This window comes from Magnolia sinica, chromosome 17, assembly GCF_029962835.1.
Source record: "Magnolia sinica isolate HGM2019 chromosome 17, MsV1, whole genome shotgun sequence".
Lineage (NCBI taxonomy): Eukaryota > Viridiplantae > Streptophyta > Magnoliopsida > Magnoliales > Magnoliaceae > Magnolia > Magnolia sinica.
Window position 1 is genome coordinate 70,657,468 of NC_080589.1, and position 22,599 is coordinate 70,680,066.

Genomic DNA, 22,599 nt, shown 5'->3' on the forward strand with positions numbered 1-22,599 from the left:
TTTTTCTAATGTGGGCCCCACATATAAGAATCTATAGATTAACAATAAATAATTAAATAAACAAAAACACATACACATGGACGTCCCTGTTGCTATCAGCATCCTCGCTGCTGGTTTAAAGGTGGAACGGTAAGCCCCACCACAGGCCCCACCACGAAGTATGTTGCAAATCTACAGTGTGCATTTGATGGGTTCTCTTTTTGGAACTGGTTTTCCTCAAAAATCAGTCGTATATACAACTTAGGTGGCCCACACGGCAAGAAACAGTGTTGATTGAACGTCTGCCATTGAAACCCTTTTGGGTTATCACAGAAGTTTTGGATCATTATGCAATTTGTTTTTCCTCCTCATCCGGGACTGTGTGACCTTATTAACAGATTGAATGGCAAAAAACGTTGTGGTGGACCCCATACGTGGGACTTACATACATATCCTAACAGAGAAGGTGAACTGACAGTGGTGTGTACTATCCAGCTATAAAAGATAAAGTAAAATAAAATAAAATATATAATATAATATAATATTATTATAATATGATATATCATAACATATATATATATATGATGGTGGGCCCTACGTGGGAGCCACCTGTAGCGCTAAAGCAGTAGCGGCAAGGGGCCCAGCTGCTATGTGGACCCCCATCCAGACCATCCATCCGTTTTTCTCTAGTGGATGGGACCCACCCACACGTGTAGCACGTGTGAGGAGGGGCCACCTTTGATGTATGTATTTATCCCCGCTGTTCATTCGTTTGATCTATGGGGCCCGCCTGCTGTAGGGAAAGCAACTTGGTTGGGTACCGTACACCAGCCTTATTACTGTTGTAATGACGCAGCAAGCTCTGTGGGCCACAATTGTGATGTATGTCTATCCGCACCGTCTAGTCCCTAGATGGTGGGACCCACCATGATGCGTGCATTGTACCCTTACTGTCCAACCACTTTCAGAGATTGTTTTATGGCATTAGAATGAGATAGATCCAAATCTTAGGAGAAGACGTGGGAAGGTGGAATCCACTTGTTGTATTGGCCACGTGGGAACCCACCTAACATTTATGTAAAAGTCATACCGTCTAGGGGCCTACCCTGATACGTGTGTTGCATCCACGCTACCCAGCATGTGGTTTCCATGTGATGTATGTATTTATTATTCACACTGTCTATCATCTGGACGGTGGTCCACTACCTTGATGTAAGCTTTGGATCCACACTGTACATGTGTGGGTATCCACCATCAGGTATGTGTTTTACCCCAGCCGTCCATTGTCTAGGCGGTGGGTGTTTAGCATGATGTATATGTTGTTCCACACTATCCATTGTATGTGTGTCCCACCATGATGTGTTGATTTGATCCACACCGTCCATCAGTGTGGACTCCACCGTGATGCATTTATTATCTACCCTGTCCATATGGACGATGGGACCCACCATTAATGTATTTATTCTATATCCACGCTGTCTACCAAGTGGACCACTGCAGAAAAAGAGTGGAGGTTTGAACGTCTACCACTGAAACCCTTTTTGGGGGCAGAGAAGTTTGGATTAATATGATATTTACTTTCCCTCTTTATCCAGGTCTTTGTGACCTTATGATCAGATTAGATAGAGAATATCGATTATGGTGGGCCCTACCCTGATGTATTTATGGCCCATCCATGGGGCCCACTCAGATGTATTTGTGGCCCATTGATGCGGCCCACTTGTAGATCGTGCAGCCCATTGGTGCAGTTCGTAAATGCGGCCCACCAGTATGTATATTTGGCCCATTGGTGCGGCCCATGTGTTAAGGCCCACCTGTATGTATATTTGGCCCATTGGTGCGGCCCATGTGTTGAGGCCCACCTGTATGTATATTTGGCCCATTGGTGTGGCCCATGTGTTGAGGCCCACTTGTATGTATATTTGGCCCATTGGTGCGGCCCATGTGTTGACGCCCACATGTATGTATATTTGGCCCATCGGTGCGACCCATGTGTTGAGGCCCACCTGTATGTATATTTGGCCCATGTATTGCGGCCCACTTGATGTATATTGGCCCATTGTTGCAGCCCACTTGTTGTATTTGAGGCCCATGGGTTGCGGCCCATTGTGAAGTGTTGAGGCCCATGGATCGTGGCCCGACCTGAGATGTATGAGGCCCAAGTACGGGGCCCACCTGTTATATATTCAAAGCCCGATGTAATGTATGTTGGCCCATATGATGGGGCCGATGTGACATAAATGAGGCCCATCGTGATTGTGTGTGAGGCCGTGGGCCCATTATATGTCTGGCCCTATATAGGTCACTCCTTGGGAGCAATATTGGTTAGATGTCCACATTGATGGGTAATGACGGTTAGATATCCTCATTGTGACCTTCTCTTAGGCCTTGTTAGGCCATTCTCATCGACGTCGATGGCCAATTCCGAGGATCGAAGCCGATTTCGATTTGTCAAGGCCGATTGAATTGGCCGATTCCGATTGTCGAGACCGAGTAAAGAGGCCGATTACGAGTGTCGATTCCGATTGCCAAGGCTGATTGTCAAGACCTATATGATGCATATACGACCCGTAGTTGAGGCTCATTACAATGTATTCATGACCTATGGGCAAGGCCCATTTTAATATGTATTAAGCCCATGATGAATGACCCATTTAATGTATTCAAGACCCAAGTGCAAGGCTCACATGCCATGTATTTGAGGCCCATGAGCAGGGCTCACCTGTTGTGTATATGTAGCCCTTGAGTAAGGCCCATTATGTTGTACATTAGGCCCTTATGTGAGACCGTGGGCCCATTATATGTTTGGCTTTATGTGGGTCATTCCTTAGGGGCAATGTTGGTTAAATGTCCATATTGTCGAAGCCGATTGTTAATGCCAGTTATTGATACCGATTATGAGTATGTGACAGCATAACATCATCATACATGCTCATACGCATCATCTGCATGCTTGTTATGAGATATGGTTGACCATTGCATACGTTATTGGGTAGGTTGTTATGAGACTCCTTGATAGGTGGAGGCTATCTCACATGAGCGCACGGTATGCGCAGGTTTGATGCATGACTAAATTGTATGACTCATGCATCTTGCATTGTGTTGTGATTACTGTACGCCCTAGTGATATCAGGGTCGTAGCCTCCCCATGCATGTCGTGCTTGGCCAGACGGGACACCGAAATTTTGTTCTAGCATCGGGCTATCATAGATGGCCCTGGGTGAAAATCCTTAAACCCTCTTGGTACCAGAGAACGCCCCAATGTCGAGACCGAGTGGATACATGAGCGCCCGAGTGCCGAATACCAGGAGGTCGTGTCTCCCACTGTGTCGTGGTCGATTGGGAGGGGGTGTGGCCTTATCCACCCGAGGGTAAGAGCATAGCTAGGCTGAGTTTAACCAGCTCGTGAATAGGTCCTCTATCGACGTGCCGGATAGGTATTGACAAACTATTGGTCAGGCGGATAGTGAGGTTTCTTACGCTCACTTGGGCTATGCAGCCGAGAGTGAGGCAGTGTCATTTGAAGTGTACTAAACTCCGGTGATGATCCTAGAGATGATCTATACTGATATTTGGACTTATTGAGCATGAGTTGCATAGTTATTCATTCATTCATTCACTACTCACTCGGGTTGATTGTACACAACTATTTGTTACATGTACCTTTATAATGACCAGGATTTTGATTGGGGTGCGCGACTAACCTGAGATCAGGAGTTTACCACATTGAGTCTAACTATCCAAATTTTGGTATAAGACTGATTTGGATAGAAGTCCCTTGTGATGGACCTCATAGCCGGTGATATTACGTACTATCATCCCGACTTCACACTTCAGCATGGTCATTCCATTCGCACTGCATATTGCATTACATCCGTGGCATATAGCATTTTGGGTTACCTGTGTTTTTGCATTTATATGATTTAGATACGGCATCTGATATTTGACTCTTTATCACTCATCATTTATATAGTTGATCTGTATTGCGTATTTTGATATTGTTTGACTCATGGACTTGTCAGTATTTTCGCTTACTCTGATAATGTAGATTCATGATCTTGCACCTACTTCGACATTGTATGATTATGGCATTACGTTGAATACTTGGCACTTACCTTGTGCACACACTTATACCACTTTCTAAGCTTTCTATAAGCTTATGCACGATAGATGCGTGCGAGTGATGTTAGGTTGCAGCAGTGTGGAGCTTGGAGTATGTAGCTGACTTCTGTAATTTTTACATATATATTTCCCTTTCAGCATTATATTTAAATGTTTATATTAGTGGATATGTGATGATGATGTTATCTTGGTGATTTGGGTATACTTATGGTTATGCCTATTAAGAGTTAAATGTACATTGGAAAAAAAATAAATTTCTCCTTGTAAGATCCTAAGATCAAAATCTGGTGTATGGACACTAGGGGTCAAGAATGGGGTACTACGGAGGCTGTCGGCACCCGATTCGGCGATCGAAATTCCTGTGAATCCGATTTCCAGGTTTGGGGCATGACACGGGACCTTCGTAAAACGTATCATGCCGAACTCATATGGTTACACAATAATAGTTATTCTATTTACACAGAGATACTTTTGCCGAAGCTTTGCTTCAGAGGATAGTATTCTCTCATTTCGAGTGGGGTTTCTATAAATGCCCCTCTTTAGTATAAGTTGTGGGCAACTTAATGCCAAAGTGAGTGGGCAGCACATCCTCCAAGTTAAACATAGACACAGTCTATTCAATTCCAACCAAAGTGTCATTATAAAAAAGCTTGCTTGGTTAAAAATTAGCTTAGATTTCTCGAGGGTTGGGGAAAATGTTACAATTTGTCCATGTGCTTTTCGCAGCTTTAGAGGGCATTAATCGTAACCCTCTACATTGTGATCAGCATGTGAACATCGAGGGTGTCTTCAAGTCTAGATTTTTTTAGTGGACTTACACTTTTTATGGCCGTACGGGAACCCGCCTAACACACTTAGATCTGAAAAGGAACTTCTCGATGTTACACGGTCCCCTAGAATCGCTTATAAGACATGTTGTTATAATTGGCAATTTCTTGTGCTTTTGCGGCTCTACGAATCTCCTACATTACAATGTGTTAGGCTTACAAAAGCCTCAAACTAGAGTATCGATTTAGTCAATCACTTGATCTACCGATCTACTTTACTAGTTATTTTGGGATCTTCCTAAAACATATCTTGCCCAACTCATATGGTTACCCAATGGGCATTCTACTTACACAAAGATACTTTTGTTGAAGTCTTGTTGAATTCAAAGGGTAGTTTTCTCTTATTTTGAGTGGGATGCTTATAGATGCCCCTCTTTGGTACAAGTTATGAGCAACTGAATGCCAAAGTGAATGGACAACTCATCCTCCAAGTTAGACAGAGACATATTTTATTCTATTCCAACCAACGTGTCATTATCAAAAAGCCCGCTTGGTTATATAAAGATTAACTTGGATGTCTCCCAAGGGTTGGGAAAAGCATTACAATTTGGTCATATGTTTTTAGCAGCTTTACAGGGCATTAAATTGTAACCATTTACATCGTGATTGGAATGTGCACATCAAGGGTGTCTACAAGTCTAGATTATTTTTAGTGGACTTGCACTTTTTAGTGGATTATTTTTATCATGATTGAAATCCGTCTTATATACTTAGATCTGAAAAGGTAGTTCTCAATTTTACACGATCCCCTAGAATCACCTGTAAGACAGGTTGTTGTAATGAGCAATTGCTTGTGCTTTTTGCGGCTCTATGAATCTCCCACATACAATGAGTAAGGCTTATAAAAGCCTCGGACTAGAGTAATTTTCAATTTTATCACTTTCATTGTAATAGGCTATTCCATTAACTTAAGTATGGTTGTGTTCACTAGGACACAATCATCCTGCATTCAGGGACAATTAGACTGACACTAAAAGTTCAAGCCGATCAACCAATATTAGACTTATGATTTCAGATAAAACTGAGACCTTGAAGAAAATCTAAACTAACTATTAATGTTGCATCAATACCTAACGAGGAGTACTATGTGGAAGATTGGCAGGTGCCTTAGATATCGTGGATACTGTATTTTCTTTGAAAAGTTTCTATTTATTTATTCATTTTTTTTTTACCCCACTTCAATCATGAGACGTTTACATGGACCGGCAGACATTATCACGTGCATTGAATATACAACACATATATCTATATTGTAGCCAACTAAACTTGCCTTTTCTATATTACTCCCGACTTTAGGGATTCTCATCTCATTTGACCACAGAATAGTCAACAACATTTTCAATTTGTCTCTTGTTAAGATCCCGTCGATTTGACGTAAACACTAACCAATGTCCAAATTTGAACAATTGAATATCGACTTGCCCATTTGTCATGTGTAAAGGGGATACATAACTTCCACGGTAGAGAAAACTAGGAGAGATGGTATGCACTCGCTCAACGTAGTCATCGGGTTCACTTGCACCCTCACATGTGAAAACAAAGGATACATGTGTAGGGGTGCACATTTAACCGGTAGAACCGTTGGATCGGTCCGGTTTGGTCCGGTTCTAGACAGCACCGGTTCCGGTTCCGGTTCCAAAATTTCCAGAACCGTTGGATACGGTTCGGTTTCGGTTCAAGGGCACGCAGAACCGAACCAAACCGTGAACCGAACCGTGGACCCGATCCGTTGAACCGTGGCCCAGATCCACACCGTCCATTGTCTTCCTCTTGGAATTTAGACCGTGAATGGTGAGCTTTAATCATATGATGATATGGCCCACCTGAATAATCAAGCCTTAAAAGCAGTCAGACGGCCTTCTTTCGATCGTTGTAGAGATCACGAGGATGTACACGGCTAAGAAAGCTCAACATGGTTTTAATGGATTCTACCCCCTCTACCTGATGAACGGTTCAGATCCATCTCTCCTTGCATGATGGTGGCCCACAACAAAAGGACGGAAGCTCTGTTTTCAACAGAGTTGACGTACGTCGACTCTGTGACGGTTGGTGGCCCACTTACTGAAGTCTTTTGGAAAATCTACTCCGTTCATGAGATTGAGGACGAAAAACCATCAGGAATAGAGTGCTTTTGGAGCAAAATCAGCATGGCCCATGAGCTTATCTACTCCGCCGTCCATTTCATGTTCAACGGTCATAATTCTACAACAGCCTGCATGGTTTCAGAATGCCACATTGCCAAGGGTTAAATCTCCCTTCTGTACACAATGGACAGTACAGATCGACGATTTGAATGTGGAGTGGGCCACACTGAGAAAATTGCAAAGGGTCTTTTGTTAAATTTTTTAAAAAGCCAGAACCGTGGAACCGATCAGGAACCGAACCGGTTTTCACGGTCCCAGTCTGGTTCGGTTTTAGTGCGCTAACGTTTCGGTTCCGGTTCCAAAAATCTCAGAACCGTTAGGAACGGTTCGGTTCCGATTTTACCCCAGAACCGGACCAAACCGACCCGTGTGCACCCCTATACATGTGTGGCATTAGACTTGCTTGTCAGAAGAATTGACTATACATGTTATGCCTCAAACATGATGCCAATGATTATAAGGTGGGCCACTCTTCTACATACACTCTCGATCAATCTCTTTGTACTAACCTTTTTTGTGCACATGTGGCCGATCATATGCTTATTTTTTGCTTGAACTTTGACATAACAGTAGTGGGATTAGAAGTCAGATTGTGTATTGAGTAACTTAGTACACTTATAGTAAACTACTCAGTATGCTTATAGTAAACTCTTTGGGGCCCATCGTGATTTATGTATTTTATACACTCCGTCCATCCATTTTACCAAATAATTTTAGGGCTTGAGCCCAAAAATGAAGCATATCCAAAAGCTCAAGTGGACCACACCATAAGAAATAGTGTGAATTGAATGTCTACCTATTTACAACCATTTTCAGCACCCCTAACATGGTCCAATAGGAAGCTGTCACGTGTTGACACTAAGGGCTTAGTACTTTTGAAAATTGTGCTCACTACTAGGAGTATCTTCGGTTGATCTTCCTTTAGTGTTATGCATTCTTTTATTAATGCGAAGGCGCAAACCCATATGCATGCCTTTAGGAGAATAAATCATAGATGCCACATGGCCACAATTAAATGTACTAAATAATGAGATAGGGAACTCATCACATTTATAAAGACCTGTTGAGAGAACGTTTCCTATCGCATATTTGGCTATGATACACTTGAAGAGACCATCTTTCACAATCCTTCCAAAATGGGAGATCTTGCCAGAGACGTTCAAAGAATTTATAGCATTCGTGAAGGTTCCGAATATCCAGAGATCAGACTGATATAGGAGCAAATCTAGCTATGAATTGATCCCAAATCAGGGGAGACAGTCACATCAGCTAGATCGGGTCCCAATTCTGTACATCAATCAAAATTAAAAGAATGAGAGAGCCTAATGACCTGATCTTTTGACCATGGTTCAACTGGGACGAAGAGAATGGAAGAACTAGATTTGATCTCGTCCGATAATAGATCAATATCCAATGTCAAATCCCTTTAACACTCCAAACCATCAGGGAGCAAGGTTAAATGCAGGAGGTGGTTCAATCTGGATCGTCCAACACAGTGATTAAAAGTGCAGGAAATAGGTCACCAAATGGGTAACCATGATCAATTTTAGATCTAAGATCAACGATCTCCTAATGAATCTGATTTGTGGACCACATCTCTCATCAAAGAGATCGACTACGAGAAGAAATCCGAGAAGCTAATAGTTTTGAATCTATCCAGAGACTTTCTTATCCGAAAAATATTCCAGATACATGAAGGATTCAAGATTAGCAAGGAAACCCTGCGAGGATTTTTCCACCTCAACAAGCTATAAAAATAATTTTTTTAAAAAAGTAATCAATGAAGAGCTAGAGGCCCTACGCTAAACGCATCTATCTACTTTTTCAATTTATCTTTCATCTAGCATAAATTACTACTGCGTACCGATTCCCGCTACAGTATCATAAGAGTATATTCAATATCTATAACCTTAAGTTGTTAGATCATAATCAATTGAGTACCATCAATCTAGTCACATCCTGTTGGCCAATTTCTTCGATTGCCTATTCTGGTAGATAAACAAGGTATTTATCACTCGTTTATTTTATTTTCTTAGTTATTTGATACTTTGTCAATTGTAATGGATCATATATTCAAATATTAATAAAATCAGCATTATCTAACCTTCTGTTATTTATCTGTTCATATTTGTTTCTTTGAGAAATTTCAAGATAAAGTACTGATGAAAGAACAAGGTCTTAAGTCCATTAACACAAGGCAAAAAGAATCCATTTAGAAGAGCTAATCCCCTACCCTTTCACAAATCACCTGATCGTTGATCACAACCGGTGGTTGAGAAGATAGCTAGATCATTGTATACAGTCTTTTATCAGTCTCGACTCAACACGAGGGACACTAGTGGTTCAATTAAACAATGATATGAGTATACTCTGGCACGCCTGCACATCATACACACACAAATGTGGCCTTGTGTTTTATTGAATTGATACAATACTAACATTGAGAATTTCTTGGGGAGCCACAAATTTTATATCAAACTAATATTTTTGTTTTCCCTTCATTCATGTATGTGTGATCTTATGAACGGGTTGGATGACAAATAAACATCACTATGGGCCCTAAAAAGGTTTCAACTATGGAAATCATCATTCTCACTGTTTCCTATGGTGTAGTCCACTTGAGCTTTGAATATGCTTCAACTTTGGGCACTGGATATTCTTCGAATTTGAGCTTAACCCTTAAAATGAGCTGGGACCACATGGATAAACCACATGCCTGCATTCACGGTTGGCCTAACAGAGTTTATAGCTTGGTACGATAAATATATACTATATTGAGTAATTCATTTTGTAGTCTGTATTCAGTGGGATAAGATGTAACAACCCGTTTTTTTATAAACGGTGGGACCTAAATCCCAGCATTTCCTATGGTGTGGCCCACTAGAGCACTGGAGCTATCTCATTTATTGGAACATGCCCCAACTTTGACAGGTTAAATTAATGAACGGTGTGGATTTGTCATGTCATTCCTGTGAAACCCACTCTCTAAAAAAATAAAAAAAAACAAAAACAAGAGTGACATGTTGATGCACGTCACACCACAAACCAATCCACTTCCTCTCCACGACTCTCTCTCTCTCTCTCTCTCTCTCTCTCTCTGAGATGGGAATGCAGCTGCTAGCGCTAGTCAAACTCAAGCTACTAGAATCAGCGGTGTTCAATCCCCAAGTATAGGGTTGTGATGTAGTAATAAACTCGGTGAGACCGAGTTGAATCCCAAGGGACCGATACCTGTACGTTCTCTGAAATTAGGTAGAATTAGAACTAGACTAAGATCAAATCTAAATCGAGTGTAAATTGAGGAATAATGACGAAATAATTGTCTAAAACTTAAAGAATTCAAGGAAAGGAAACTAGGGATTCAGAGGATCCACTTGTAGAGATCAGGGAGATCTTATGCCTGTTTCAAGAACTCAACTGAACTTAGAGTCCATCTTCATCCAGTTGAAAGGTGTAACCATGAAAATTAAATTGAACTTCCTTTGATATATTTTTCAAGAGATGAAAAGTATATGAATTAGAATGGATTTCATCACCAAACCATGCCCAGGAGACAAAGTCAACAACAGAATTAAACTAATTACCAACCAATCAGATGATTATGAAGGTTAGGAAGGGTACCGACATCCAACCATGCCCAGGAGACGATGGCGAACAACAGGGCTTCCTGACGTCATAATCAAAATAAGGAAAAGAAATACTCAAAGCCATTGCAAACCCATTGTAATTTCAGTCTCAACAGGCCATTAAAAACTAAAAATATTCCCATAATAAAATAAAATAAACATCAGTTCAATTCAAATAAAAGGCACACGCATAAATTCTCCTATCACGCTACAAGCTTCACCTCTTAGACCTAGCTAAGAGGTTCAGCTCAACATAATTAGGCTACCCTTAAAAGAAAGAAAAAATAAAACAGAAAAATAAAAGACACTTGGTGCTGATGATGCCTCCACGGCTGCTCGTCCTCGTCCCCGTCCAGGATGATCCTCCACCGCGCCTCTCTCTCTCCCTCTTTATAGCAGTACGGACGGTGGCTGGGTCGGTGGAGTGCATAACAAGCAACTCTGTTTACGCAGGAATTTTCTTACGCACTCCCTTCTTGTGTGATGATTGGCAAGCCCATAATCAATGCTCTGGAATAAAAATCCACTCCGTTCATTGGATTATACTCGAAAAACCAATTGAAAATGGCTAGGTTTTCTATTAGATTCGGTGTGGCCCACATCATTTTCTGCTCTGTCGTCCGTCCTATGTTTGGACAGATAGGAACTCATCCTCGCTGTCGCATCTTATTTCGTCACCTAGGCTTGGGAAAGATGAACCACGTGAGTCACATGGACGGTCTGGATCAGTGATCAGACTAATGGGTGGGGCCCACTGTAAAAACTTAGTGGATAGCACGTCCGTCACTGGACGTTTCGCATAGCTCTATTTGGATGGTTTGCAAAAAATAGGTGGAGCCCACTTCTGATGGCATTTTCGAAGATCTACTCTGCTTATCATTTTCTTAATAAAGTATAAGCCTATGGGTCAAAGTATGAAGTAGATCTAAACTCTAGGTGGGCCACACCATCAACCTGTGATAAGTCAATTCCGAACGTTGAAGCAAACCTCTTCTAGCTTACGTGCATGCAAATAGAGTTTTGGTTATTTACAAATTTGCCACTCTCCCTTTTAGAAACGTCTATCGTTCGTTTCTCCCTGCTGTACCATCCAAAAGAAGTGAAATTTAACGGGTATCCACCGTTTTTCATGCTCTTTCCATCGGTTCAGTTTGGGTCCTGATCTCCCAAGGATGTCCAAGATGCTTTCTTAATGGTTGTTGTCTGATCTTATCCATCGGGTCACTTACACACTGATCTAAGGGCTAAATTTTGACGTGTAGGGTTAATTTGTGGTCCCTTGGCCATGTATGAAGTTTCGAACCGAACGGATGGTGGGAACCCCATGATCTTGCATTCTAGACCAATTTTGAGCTACTTGAGCTCCAGTTTCCTGATTTTCTCGGATCTCTGGCGTGTAAATCTATCGATCTCAATCCCCTGTAGTCTCGTCCATTACCTTGGTAATTCCTAAGTGTTAAATCCATGCTTTTAACATCCTTTTTGGTCTAGGCTCGTAAATACACCTTGCACCAAAAACAAGATTAAAGCAGGGCGTTAAGCATTATCATGTACGTAAAATCAAGTAATAATTAGGGTCTAATATGCAATATTTGACCCTTAACAAGCGGCCCATTGGCCAGGGCTCATACTCAGTTCAATATTAGGGCTCTTCATCATCAAGATCCCTTTGGGTTCGACCATCTCCAGATCTTATGCCGACGTGGCATCATCCTCCATGTTTTTTTTTTCCTTCCGACTGAGTTAGATCATCTTTTAAGGTCACGACCTCAGCAATGGCCGCAAATGGGAGAGATTGATGAGGCTTGTCCGTGAGAGGGCCACCCACGAAATTTGACGGTCCTCCATCGATCGGTCAAATGAGGCTAGCCTGCATGAAGTCTCCATGATCGCTCTTTAGTCCATCATAAATCTTATCTGATCAGACCAATTCTATCATACAAATCCATTTTTATTCATGATCATTACATTGAATCAGAGTTGTAGCAGACTTTGTTATGTTAAGAATAATCCTTCAAAAATTTATATCTATATCAGAGTGTTTTATCATCACACCAGGTAGGTGATTTTCCCGATTGAAAAGGTTACATTATTATATACTTTCATTTCATTAATTATTTATTTCATATTGTTGATTTAAGACATTTAATTTTGGTTTTACATGATGTAGAATGCATTTATTCGATTTCTAATATGTGGAATAAATTCATTTGATTATTATTAAATGTTTCTAATTATATTATAGGTGCTCTGTCCTGAAAGGACCATTATGCTATTTTGATATGGGTGCTCTGCCCAGGGTCATTCCCGAAATTATTAGCACGGTACAAGTGCTCTGCTCAGGGTCATTCCCGAAAGGATTGGCATGGGTGCTCTGCCCTCGGCGATTCCTTAAAAAGATTAACACACACGGGTGCTCTGCCCTGGGTATTTACCTTAAAAGTTTATTCACCAGGTGCTCTGCCGAGGGTCATTCCCTAAAAGGATCAACACTGGTGCTCTGCCGAGGGTCATTCCCTAAAAGGATCAACACACATGGGTGCTCTACCCTGGATTAAACCAAAAAGGATTTTAAATGACTGCATTGTCTTATTTTGTTGTTATGAAAAAAATAAATTGTTATTGTTGTCATGTAAAATGCCGATTCAATACTCGTAATTGCTCCTATTTATTTTATTGAGTTTTATTTGTGTTAACGTAGAATTATCAATTTTGGGAAGGATGTGACCCTACGAGCCGTCGCGCTCACACCCATATAGACTGTTTTGCAGGATTTGTATATGAAGAACCAGTTGGGCAAGATTGATGATTTTTCCTATTGTTCTATTTGAAGATTTCTTAAAATTCAATACATTTTATTATTATTATTTTTTATGTAATTAAAGGTTCAAGATTTGATTAGTGAACGTTATTTAATAACAATGATTATTATCCTTTCATTTTCTCTGATTGCCTTAAAAATGCATGAAATAATGTGGGTTGGGATGTATATTTTATTTAAATACAACTCACAGTCCTGGAATTCGGGTTCAGGCCTGGCTAAATTGGGTACCGTATTTCGAGGTGTGACAGATTGATATTAAAGTCAGGTTTTACATTCTCACGAGGACCTTTGATATATGTTACACTAATGGTTAGATTAAGCTTAGGCTAGAATCAATTTGAGGACCTACGATAGAAAATGAATTAGAGATCTAAATATAAGATTTTTTACTTTTATGATAAAAATAAAAATAAAAATAAAATATGAACTTTAAAAAAAAAACCTATGTATCTTTATGACATCAAATATGATATTAATTAGGCTTGACATTAAACTAACAGCCCAAAACTGGACCCTAAGAAATTTTTAAGAATTTTTAGCCTAGTAAGGTGAGTTAGACAACAATAGTAAGTATAAAATACTTAAATTATAAAAATCATAACTAATTAATTATAACTCTATTTAAGGCGATTCAAAATCTCAGTTGTAGATTAACAAGTGTAGTTTTATAGAAAAATAATACAAAAATATAAATTTAAGTTTGTCCTATACCAATTTTAATTTATATGTATACTAGTTAGAAATCATTTACTTCTGGGTAGACCCAATTATCCAAATTTTATGATTTTTTATAAACTTTGGATTCAGCTGAAATTTTATAGATGTATAATAAACTAATAGATGCATCGTTTTAAAAAGTTTTAGACCAATCCGATACTTACAAATACCAGAAACATTAGCAAAAACTATATCCTCATAATCTGAATTTTTTGCACGACAACCTTAGTACATATCACAGCTCTTATTCTCTTGATCATTATGTGTAAGTCTTTTAGACCATCTAATCTTCCTTGCAATCCTTAAAAAAATCTTTAACGAACTTATAATTTTTTAAAAAAAAAACCCTTGTCTAATCAATGGTAGATTATATCTGAGCGATACGAGTCACAACACTCTATCATGAACGCCTGACCCAATGCCTTTAGAGTGGACCACTTGCAAATAGAGTAGGTAGGACTTAAAAGTATTTTTAGGTTGCTTTGGTTATACCGACCATGATCACACTTCTACATCACTACTATTAAAATCCTGCTACAACTGTTGATATGAAGACCATGTTGTATGCTATGCATGACCCTTTCCTCTTTGCCAACTGTAAAATCAGGGATTACCTAAGCAAGTTTATAGGCCACCTCCACAGAATGAGCTGCCATCCATGCACTAACGATCTTCACTACACTCTTCAGCGTAACCATCATCTCAAGATCACTTTCACCATATTTTCAAAAGTGTCATGGTCATAACCGAGGTCACAACAGTAAGGTCGTCCACAAGATATTTTAGGGCCACCTCAACAACCACATTGACAAGTTAGACCACTCAACATCAACATACAAGCCCAAGGAGCCATGCGTCATGACCTCATACTCATAGATACACCTAACCACGACACCACTCTTAGACAATATAATTCAACTTTACAGGAACACACCTCGACAATACGACAATCCATCTCAAGGTTATGATGACTCAGCACCGCCATAGAACAACGTGATGCAAGCGCATGATGCCACTATACTACAATGCAAGGACTCAACGTACCAATAATAAATAAAAACAAATAATAATAATTTCCACAACTACGCACCGAGATTCAATCTGGAGCAAGATCACACCAATCATCATACAACAGATCAAGTGAATAGGCAGTGGATATCACCGACCCCACACTAGGAGCCACAACATTCAAAGTTAGACGCAACATTCAGAATCACAACCATAACACTTGAAGACTCAACCGCAGGAATAGGTTCTCCACGGCCATACCGAGTATCTCAGCAACAACCTTCATTGTACACGTCACATTAAATCCATACCAAGGACCACGTCGACAATCTCAACAACTACTTGAACCATATCAACAATAACAACAATGACAACATCATAGCTCTTCTCGACGCTCACATCAGCACAAGGATAAACTGCTACACCACCAGAGACTAAGCGAATTTCAACACACGGGTATGTCAGCCACTGTTCGAGGGAATGTCATTGCTAGAGGACGCGCCAACATCGACCGCACCATCTACAATGAGATTCAAGTGTTGTCGATAGTGTAGTAAATTTCGAGGATGAAATTTTATTAAGGGGGTAAAATGTAACAACCCGTTTTTTTTTTATAAACGGTGGGAGCTAAATCCTAGCATTTCCTATGGTGTGGCCCACTAGAGCACCAGATCTATCTCATTTTTTGGCACATGCCCCAACTTTGACAGGCAAAATTGATAAATGGTGTGGATTTGTCACGTCATTTCTGTGGAGCTCACTCTCTAAATAATAATAAAAAACAAGAGTGACGTGCTGATACATGTCACACCACAAACCAATCCACTTCCTCTCTCTCTCTCTCTCTCTCTCTCTCTCTCTCTCTCTCTAAGATGGGAATGCAGCTGCTGGCGCTAGCCAAACTCAAGCTACTGGGATCGGCGGCCCATTGGCCAGGGCTCATACTCAATTCAATATTGGGGCTCTTCATCATCAAGATCCCTTTGGGTTCGACCATCTTCAAATCTTATGCCGACGTGGCATCATCCTCCATGTTTTTTTTTTCCTTCCGACTGAGTTAGATCATCTTCCAAAGCCACGACCTCAGCAATGGCCGCAGGTGGGAGAGATTGATGAGGCTTGTTCGTGAGAAGGCCACCCACGAAATTTAACGGTCCTCCTGCATGAAGTCTCCATGATCGCTCTTTAGTCCATCATAAATCTTATCCAATCGGACATATTCTATCACACAAATCCATTTTTATTCGTGACCATTACATTGAATCAGAGTTGTAGCAGACTTTATTATCTTGAGAATAATCCTACGAATATTTATATCTATATCAGAGTGTTTTATCATCACACCGGGTAGGTGATTTTCCTGATTGAAAAGACAACGTTATTATATACTTTCATTTCATTAATTATTTATTTCGTATTGCTAATTTAAGATATTTAATTTTGGTTTTACATGATGTAGAATGCATTTATTCGATTTCTAATATGTGGAATAAATTTATTTGATTATTGTTAAATGCTTTTAATTAATTATAGGTGCTCTGCCCTGAAAGGACTATTATGTTATTTTGATATAGGTGCTCTACCCAGGGTCATTCCCGAAATGATCAGCATGGTACGGGTGCTCTGCCCAAGGTCATTCTCGAAATGATCAGCACGGTACGGGTGCTCTGTCCAAGGTCATTCCCGAAAGGATCGGCACGGGTGCTATGCCCTGGGCGATTCCCTAAAAGGATCAACACACATGGGTGATCTGCCCTGGGTATTTATCCTAAAAGTTTATTCACCAGGTGCTCTGCCAAGGGTCATTCCCTAAAAGGATCAACACACACGGGTGCTCTGCCCTGGATTGAATAAAAAAGGATTTTAGATGACTGTATTGTCTTATTTTGTTGTTATGAAAAAAATAAATTGTAATTGTTGTCACGTAAAATGTTGATTCAATACTCGTAATTGTTCCTATTTATTTTATTGAGTTTTATTTGTGTTAACGTAAAATTTTCAATTTTGGGAAGGATGTGACCCTACGAGCCGTCGCGATCACACCCATATAGACTGTTTTGTAGGGTTTGTATATGAAAAACCGGTTGGGCAGGATTGATGATTTTTCCTATTGTTCTATTTGAAGATTTCTTTAAATTCAATAGATTTTGTTATTATTATTTTTTATGTAATTAACGGTTCAAGATTTGATTAGTGAACATTATTTAATAACAATGATTATTATCCTTTTATTTGCTCTAATTGCCTTGAAAATGCATGAAATAATGTGAGTTGCGATGTATATTTTATTTAAATACAACTCACAGTCTTGGAATTCGGGTTCGGGCCTGGCCAACTCGGGTACCGAATTTCGCGACGTGACATAAGATGTCAAGTATGTTTGCCTGATTGCCACCTTCGAAGCGAGCAAAGTAACTAATTTGGTTGCAGGGTGTGATGGATGGAAGGATGTTCTTATAAATTAATTAGAAATTGCATGTATGGAATACTAATTGAACTGTCCAAATTGTGGGTCCCAGTTTGGATTTATTATGACCCAAAAATTATCCTTGTTTAAATATCTGACTATAGGAATGGTGGAAAATTATTGGACGGTTAAAAATGAAATAAATCCTGGCGTCCAGTTTCAACGACAAATTTCCACAAATAAGCCGTTAGTACTGTTCAGAGAATCTGAAATGGGAATTTAACTTATGCGCAGTGATTTCCACAATTTACTCTATTCAATTTGAGTAAATTTAAGCCACTTGTAGGATTTTTGAGATCCTGTGTATCAAGCGTCATACGCAGCCGGAGTAACAAATAAGGCCCTTTTTACAGCACCCTGCAAAAGAAATCCCACCGAACCGACACTCCTTTAGACTTGAAAATTTTATCACGGTAAAAAATTTAGCTTTACTTTCACAGGATTCCTCACTCTTCACAAGAAAAACTTATATACTCTGGCGGGGTGTGAAGATTGATACTCGTGCAAGGATAAATTGGATATGATAGGTAAAACTAATTCGAATGAAACCGTCAAAGTGGTGAGACCCACTTTAGATAGATCATAGCCGAAAAATCAAACTAGTTTGATTATTCAACTAGTCAATTGTAAGATTTTTAATGGACCTCTTGAAATAAAAATAAAAGATAAAAAACCAACGGTCAATATTCATCAAACAAGTGACCACAGATCATGGGTTAAACATGTTTTATTTTGGGTTAATGACATATCTAAGTAGGTCCCATTTGGACGGTTTAGATTGAATGGTGTAAGCCACGTGTACAAATTACCTACGTGTCTACCATATACACGCTGCCCTTCTCTTTCTCTATTTCAATGCTCGGACTTTTTTGCGCCTTTCTGCCGTCTCTCTATTTCTCTCATTATACTCGGCCTTTTATACTCCGCCCTTTTTCTCCCTTTTATGTCTTCTAGTTTCGTCAGATCTCTCTCTCAAAAACCGTGATTACAACGTTCTGGTCAGGAATCGGTGCGAATTCTTCCAAATAACGGCCGATCCCGACACGGATCGGCCCGAAAAGGTTTTGGAAAGTGTAAAATAATAGTGCAGAAAATGCTCCTTTTCTTGATTTGAGAAGGATCCGTTCCAGATATAGCTCGAAAAGAGAATTCCAGCTACTTTCTCTCCTCAAATTCGCTAAAAGAAGCCAAACAAGAGTAGAATTTTCCAAGAAATCCAGGCCGTCGAAATCAGGTGAGTAAAAAAGGGCTAGAAATTTCTCTTCTTCTGATTTTTCTTTTTTCTTTTTTACTAAATTTTTATTTGGTGCGATCTGTTGCAGAGGAGAGATCATGCAGCGATTTTTTAGTGTTTTCTATAACGTATCGGGAATATACCGTTACGTTTCGGGGACGGTAGGTCGCCGGGCGTTACATAAGGCTCCTGCGAGAATGACCGTGCTCTTTGTCTGCGTCCTTTGCATCGGCGCCTTTATTTCCGCTCGCTGGATCAATGCTGTAAGTATTTTTAGCCTACAATGACCGTCCATTTATCTCATACAGCCACGTGTCACCTGTTTAAGACATCAACTCTCTGAAAGGTAGGCCCACCGAAACATCAGACCGATACATTCATCAATTCTATGTGTTTGGCCCACCTGATGAATGGATCATCTTGATTTTTGCGTCAGATGGTCTTCATTACGAATCCTACCTTTTCAACGGATTAGATTTCAAATACACATTCCACGTTAGCTGTTTACGGTAAATGAACGGTACTCAATCGTTCCTAATTTTTATTTTAAAAAGACCCTAACCCAACATGAAAATTTCAACAGCAAAACCCTTGGATTCTAGAAATTTGGTTTTTTTATTATTTGCGTCTCTGTCGGGCTGAATTCACCAGTGAGATCTAAACACCTCATTCCATCACATGAGATGCGTGAAGACACGTGCAAAAGTTCTAAGCCGCTCATCTGGGATTCATTACAGTGTACATGCCCAGATCCAAAAGTTGCACGTCGGATCGGTTGGCCACACGTGTATGAACCGTCCGTGTTTAGCTTAAACTTTTGTAGACCTATGTAAGAAGACCCATCTGAATTGTTTTTACTATCCAGCTATTATCCAGCTGTTTTTCACCTAATGAACGGTTTGGATCTTGTACACGTGTGTCTTATTTACTGCATGTGAGAGAGAATACCATGTAAAAGTGTACTCCCTCTTCCGTACTTTTAATTTATTTAACGTGCACCCCCAATCATTTGAAGTTCCCCCGAGGAGTGGACTTTCTGAAAACTTTTAGAAAGCACCGGCAATTGTCTGTGACGCTTGCTTTACAGAGAGGTGCGCTCATACACGAAGCTGCTGTGGGGCCCACGTAAAATTTACATCAGATCTACTCCGTCCATTAGATGCGCCCTTCGTTGTAGACCAATGGTCTAAAAGCGGAAGCGGATTGGGAAGTGACCCCTATACCAACCAGCTAGGGAAGCGGATTAGGTGGGCCCCCTACCGTGGCACCCACCTTGATGTATGTATTCTACATCCACGCCGTCTATCCAGTTTTTCAGATCATTTTAGGGCGTGAGCCCAAAAATGAAGCAGATCCATTTCTCAGGTGGACCATAATATAGGAAAAAGTGGTGATTGTACACCCCACCATTAAAAGCTTCCTACGGCCCACCGTAATGTTTTTCTAATGTTTATTTTCCATCCAACCTGTTGATAAGGTCACATGAACGTCGATGAAGGGAAAAAAAATATCAACTTAGATCCAAAACTTTTGTGGCCCATCAGAAGGTCTTAATGGTCAATCACTACTGTTTCCTATGACATGGTCCACCTAACATTTGGGTCTATTTCATATTTTGGCTCATTCCATGAAATGCTATGGTAAAATGGATGGGTGGTGTGGACATGATGCATGTGATTTATATCCACATCATCCGTCAATTTTAACAGCTTAATTTAGGCCATGAGTCAGAAACTGAAGTCGATCAGATGTACAAGCAGGCTTTAAATATACATGAAACTAAAAGTTAGATGCTATGTGTAAAATAAAAAAAAATAAAAAAAAAAAGATGATCTGAACATTCTTGCCTTTGATCGACCATTTCAGTAGAAAATCTTGGGTACATTGTTCTGATATGATACATCTAGATTGTGCCTCAACATATGAACAGTCTAATTTTAGTTGATGTTATGCTAGTTGTACAATTTCTTAAAACCTGCGTATCAACTGTCACATTCCTGCAGAGTATCAAAACTTTTCTCTTCCAAATAGCTACACGTGGCCTGATTCAAAATACGTTATAAAAGCGTGCCGACTTTTGTCTGGATCTGATCAACAATGTGTCGAGAACGTATACATCTGTGGGGCCCACGTGCGAAGTCGAGCATTGACGCTCGTCCAACTCGGAGTTGTGGATATAATAGTGTATTTATTATATCCACACCGTTCATCCATTTGGCGAGATCATTTTAAATGACAAGCCCAAAAATAATTCGTATCCAAAGCTCAAGTGGACCACACCACAAATAGCAGTGGGAACAATGATTCTAACCGTTAAAAAAATCGTAGGGCCCACCATAGTGTTTATTGTCCATCCAATCTGTTCATGATGGTATCTGTTTATTGTCCATTCAACGGTAGACGTTCAATCTCAGTGTGGTTCACTTGATCTTTGGATCTGTCTTATTTTTCGGCTCAATCCTTACGAAGAGCTCGCCAATCGACGGATGGTTTGGATAAAACACATACCGCCTTATTTCCAATGGTTGCTGTCATTTTTTATAACCGTTTATCTGTAAGCATCCAATCAAACGGTTAAGATCTTCCAATTTGGGAGATACAGGAAGAGCCCTCTCTCCAGTGAGGTCCATCAGATTAACAATCTGGACCATCAAATCATGGCCCACTTATATAGATCGACGTTTCTTATTTGATGACGCCATTTTCTTTTATCTTTTGGCAGTTAAGCAGTCAGAGCCAGAAACTGATGCCAACGGCCAAAACAGCAGTCCTCCGTCATTCCTACAAACACCCCAAAGAGCTCCCGAAAAACCCCGAAAATCTCCTTAGCTGTCCACGTGGAAACCTGACAAGATCCTGCCCTGCAAACCGTCCAACACCTCCCAAAATCGAAGATGACCGTCCATCACCATCCTGCCCCGAGTACTTCCGTTGGATCCACGAAGATCTACGGCCGTGGAAGGCTACGGGAATCTCAAAGGAGATGGTGGAAAGGGCAAACAGGACTGCGAATTTCCGGCTCGTGGTAATAAACGGCAGAGCCTACGTGGAGAGGTATCAGAGGGCGTTTCAGACACGTGACGTTTTCACGCTGTGGGGGATTCTACAGCTCCTGAGGCGGTACCCGGGTCGGGTACCCGATCTGGATCTGATGTTTGACTGCGTTGATTGGCCGGTTGTGAAGTCACGTTACTATAGGGGCCGGAACGCGCTGGCCCCACCGCCTTTGTTTCGATACTGCGGAGATGAGGAGACGTTGGATGTAGTCTTCCCTGATTGGTCCTTCTGGGGTTGGTAAAATGCTCTGACTTTTCCTTTATATGTCCGTTTTGATTCGGGTACTCGGATCGATTCGTTCATTCTAGACCCGGGTCCAAGGTGGAAAACCGAATCGGGTCTAGATTTCAGAGGCTAGTCTACAGAAAACCGTTGGTGGAAACTCATCAACGAAGACACTTGGCATGCATGTATTCAATCAAATCTAGATGTTCCAGGTGTGATTGCTATAATGGATAGTAATCAATTATACTGATAAACGATCTCAACCGTCTGCTACACCAACAGACAAGACCTTATGATTGAATCCGATTTCAGTGCTATGGACTATTAAGAATGAATGATGATTTGAACGGACGGTTTGGATTGACTTGC

General features: G+C 40.4%; 1 protein-coding gene across 2 annotated transcripts in view; it reads left to right on the forward strand.

Annotated features, from left to right (window-relative positions):
* The window catches only part of LOC131230788 (uncharacterized), a 48,422-nt gene that overhangs the window by 19,787 nt on the left and 6,036 nt on the right, over positions 1-22,599 (forward strand). The window contains exons 1-3 of one of the 2 annotated variants that reach the window (XM_058226766.1): positions 18,621-18,948; positions 19,037-19,211; positions 21,671-22,242. In XM_058226766.1, coding sequence (XP_058082749.1) covers positions 19,047-19,211; positions 21,671-22,242 — 737 coding nt within the window. In that variant the 5' untranslated portion in view covers positions 18,621-18,948; positions 19,037-19,046. Of the gene's footprint in view, positions 1-18,620; positions 18,949-19,036; positions 19,212-21,670; positions 22,243-22,599 lie in introns of those variants that run through there. The other variant, XM_058226767.1, reaches the window with a different exon arrangement.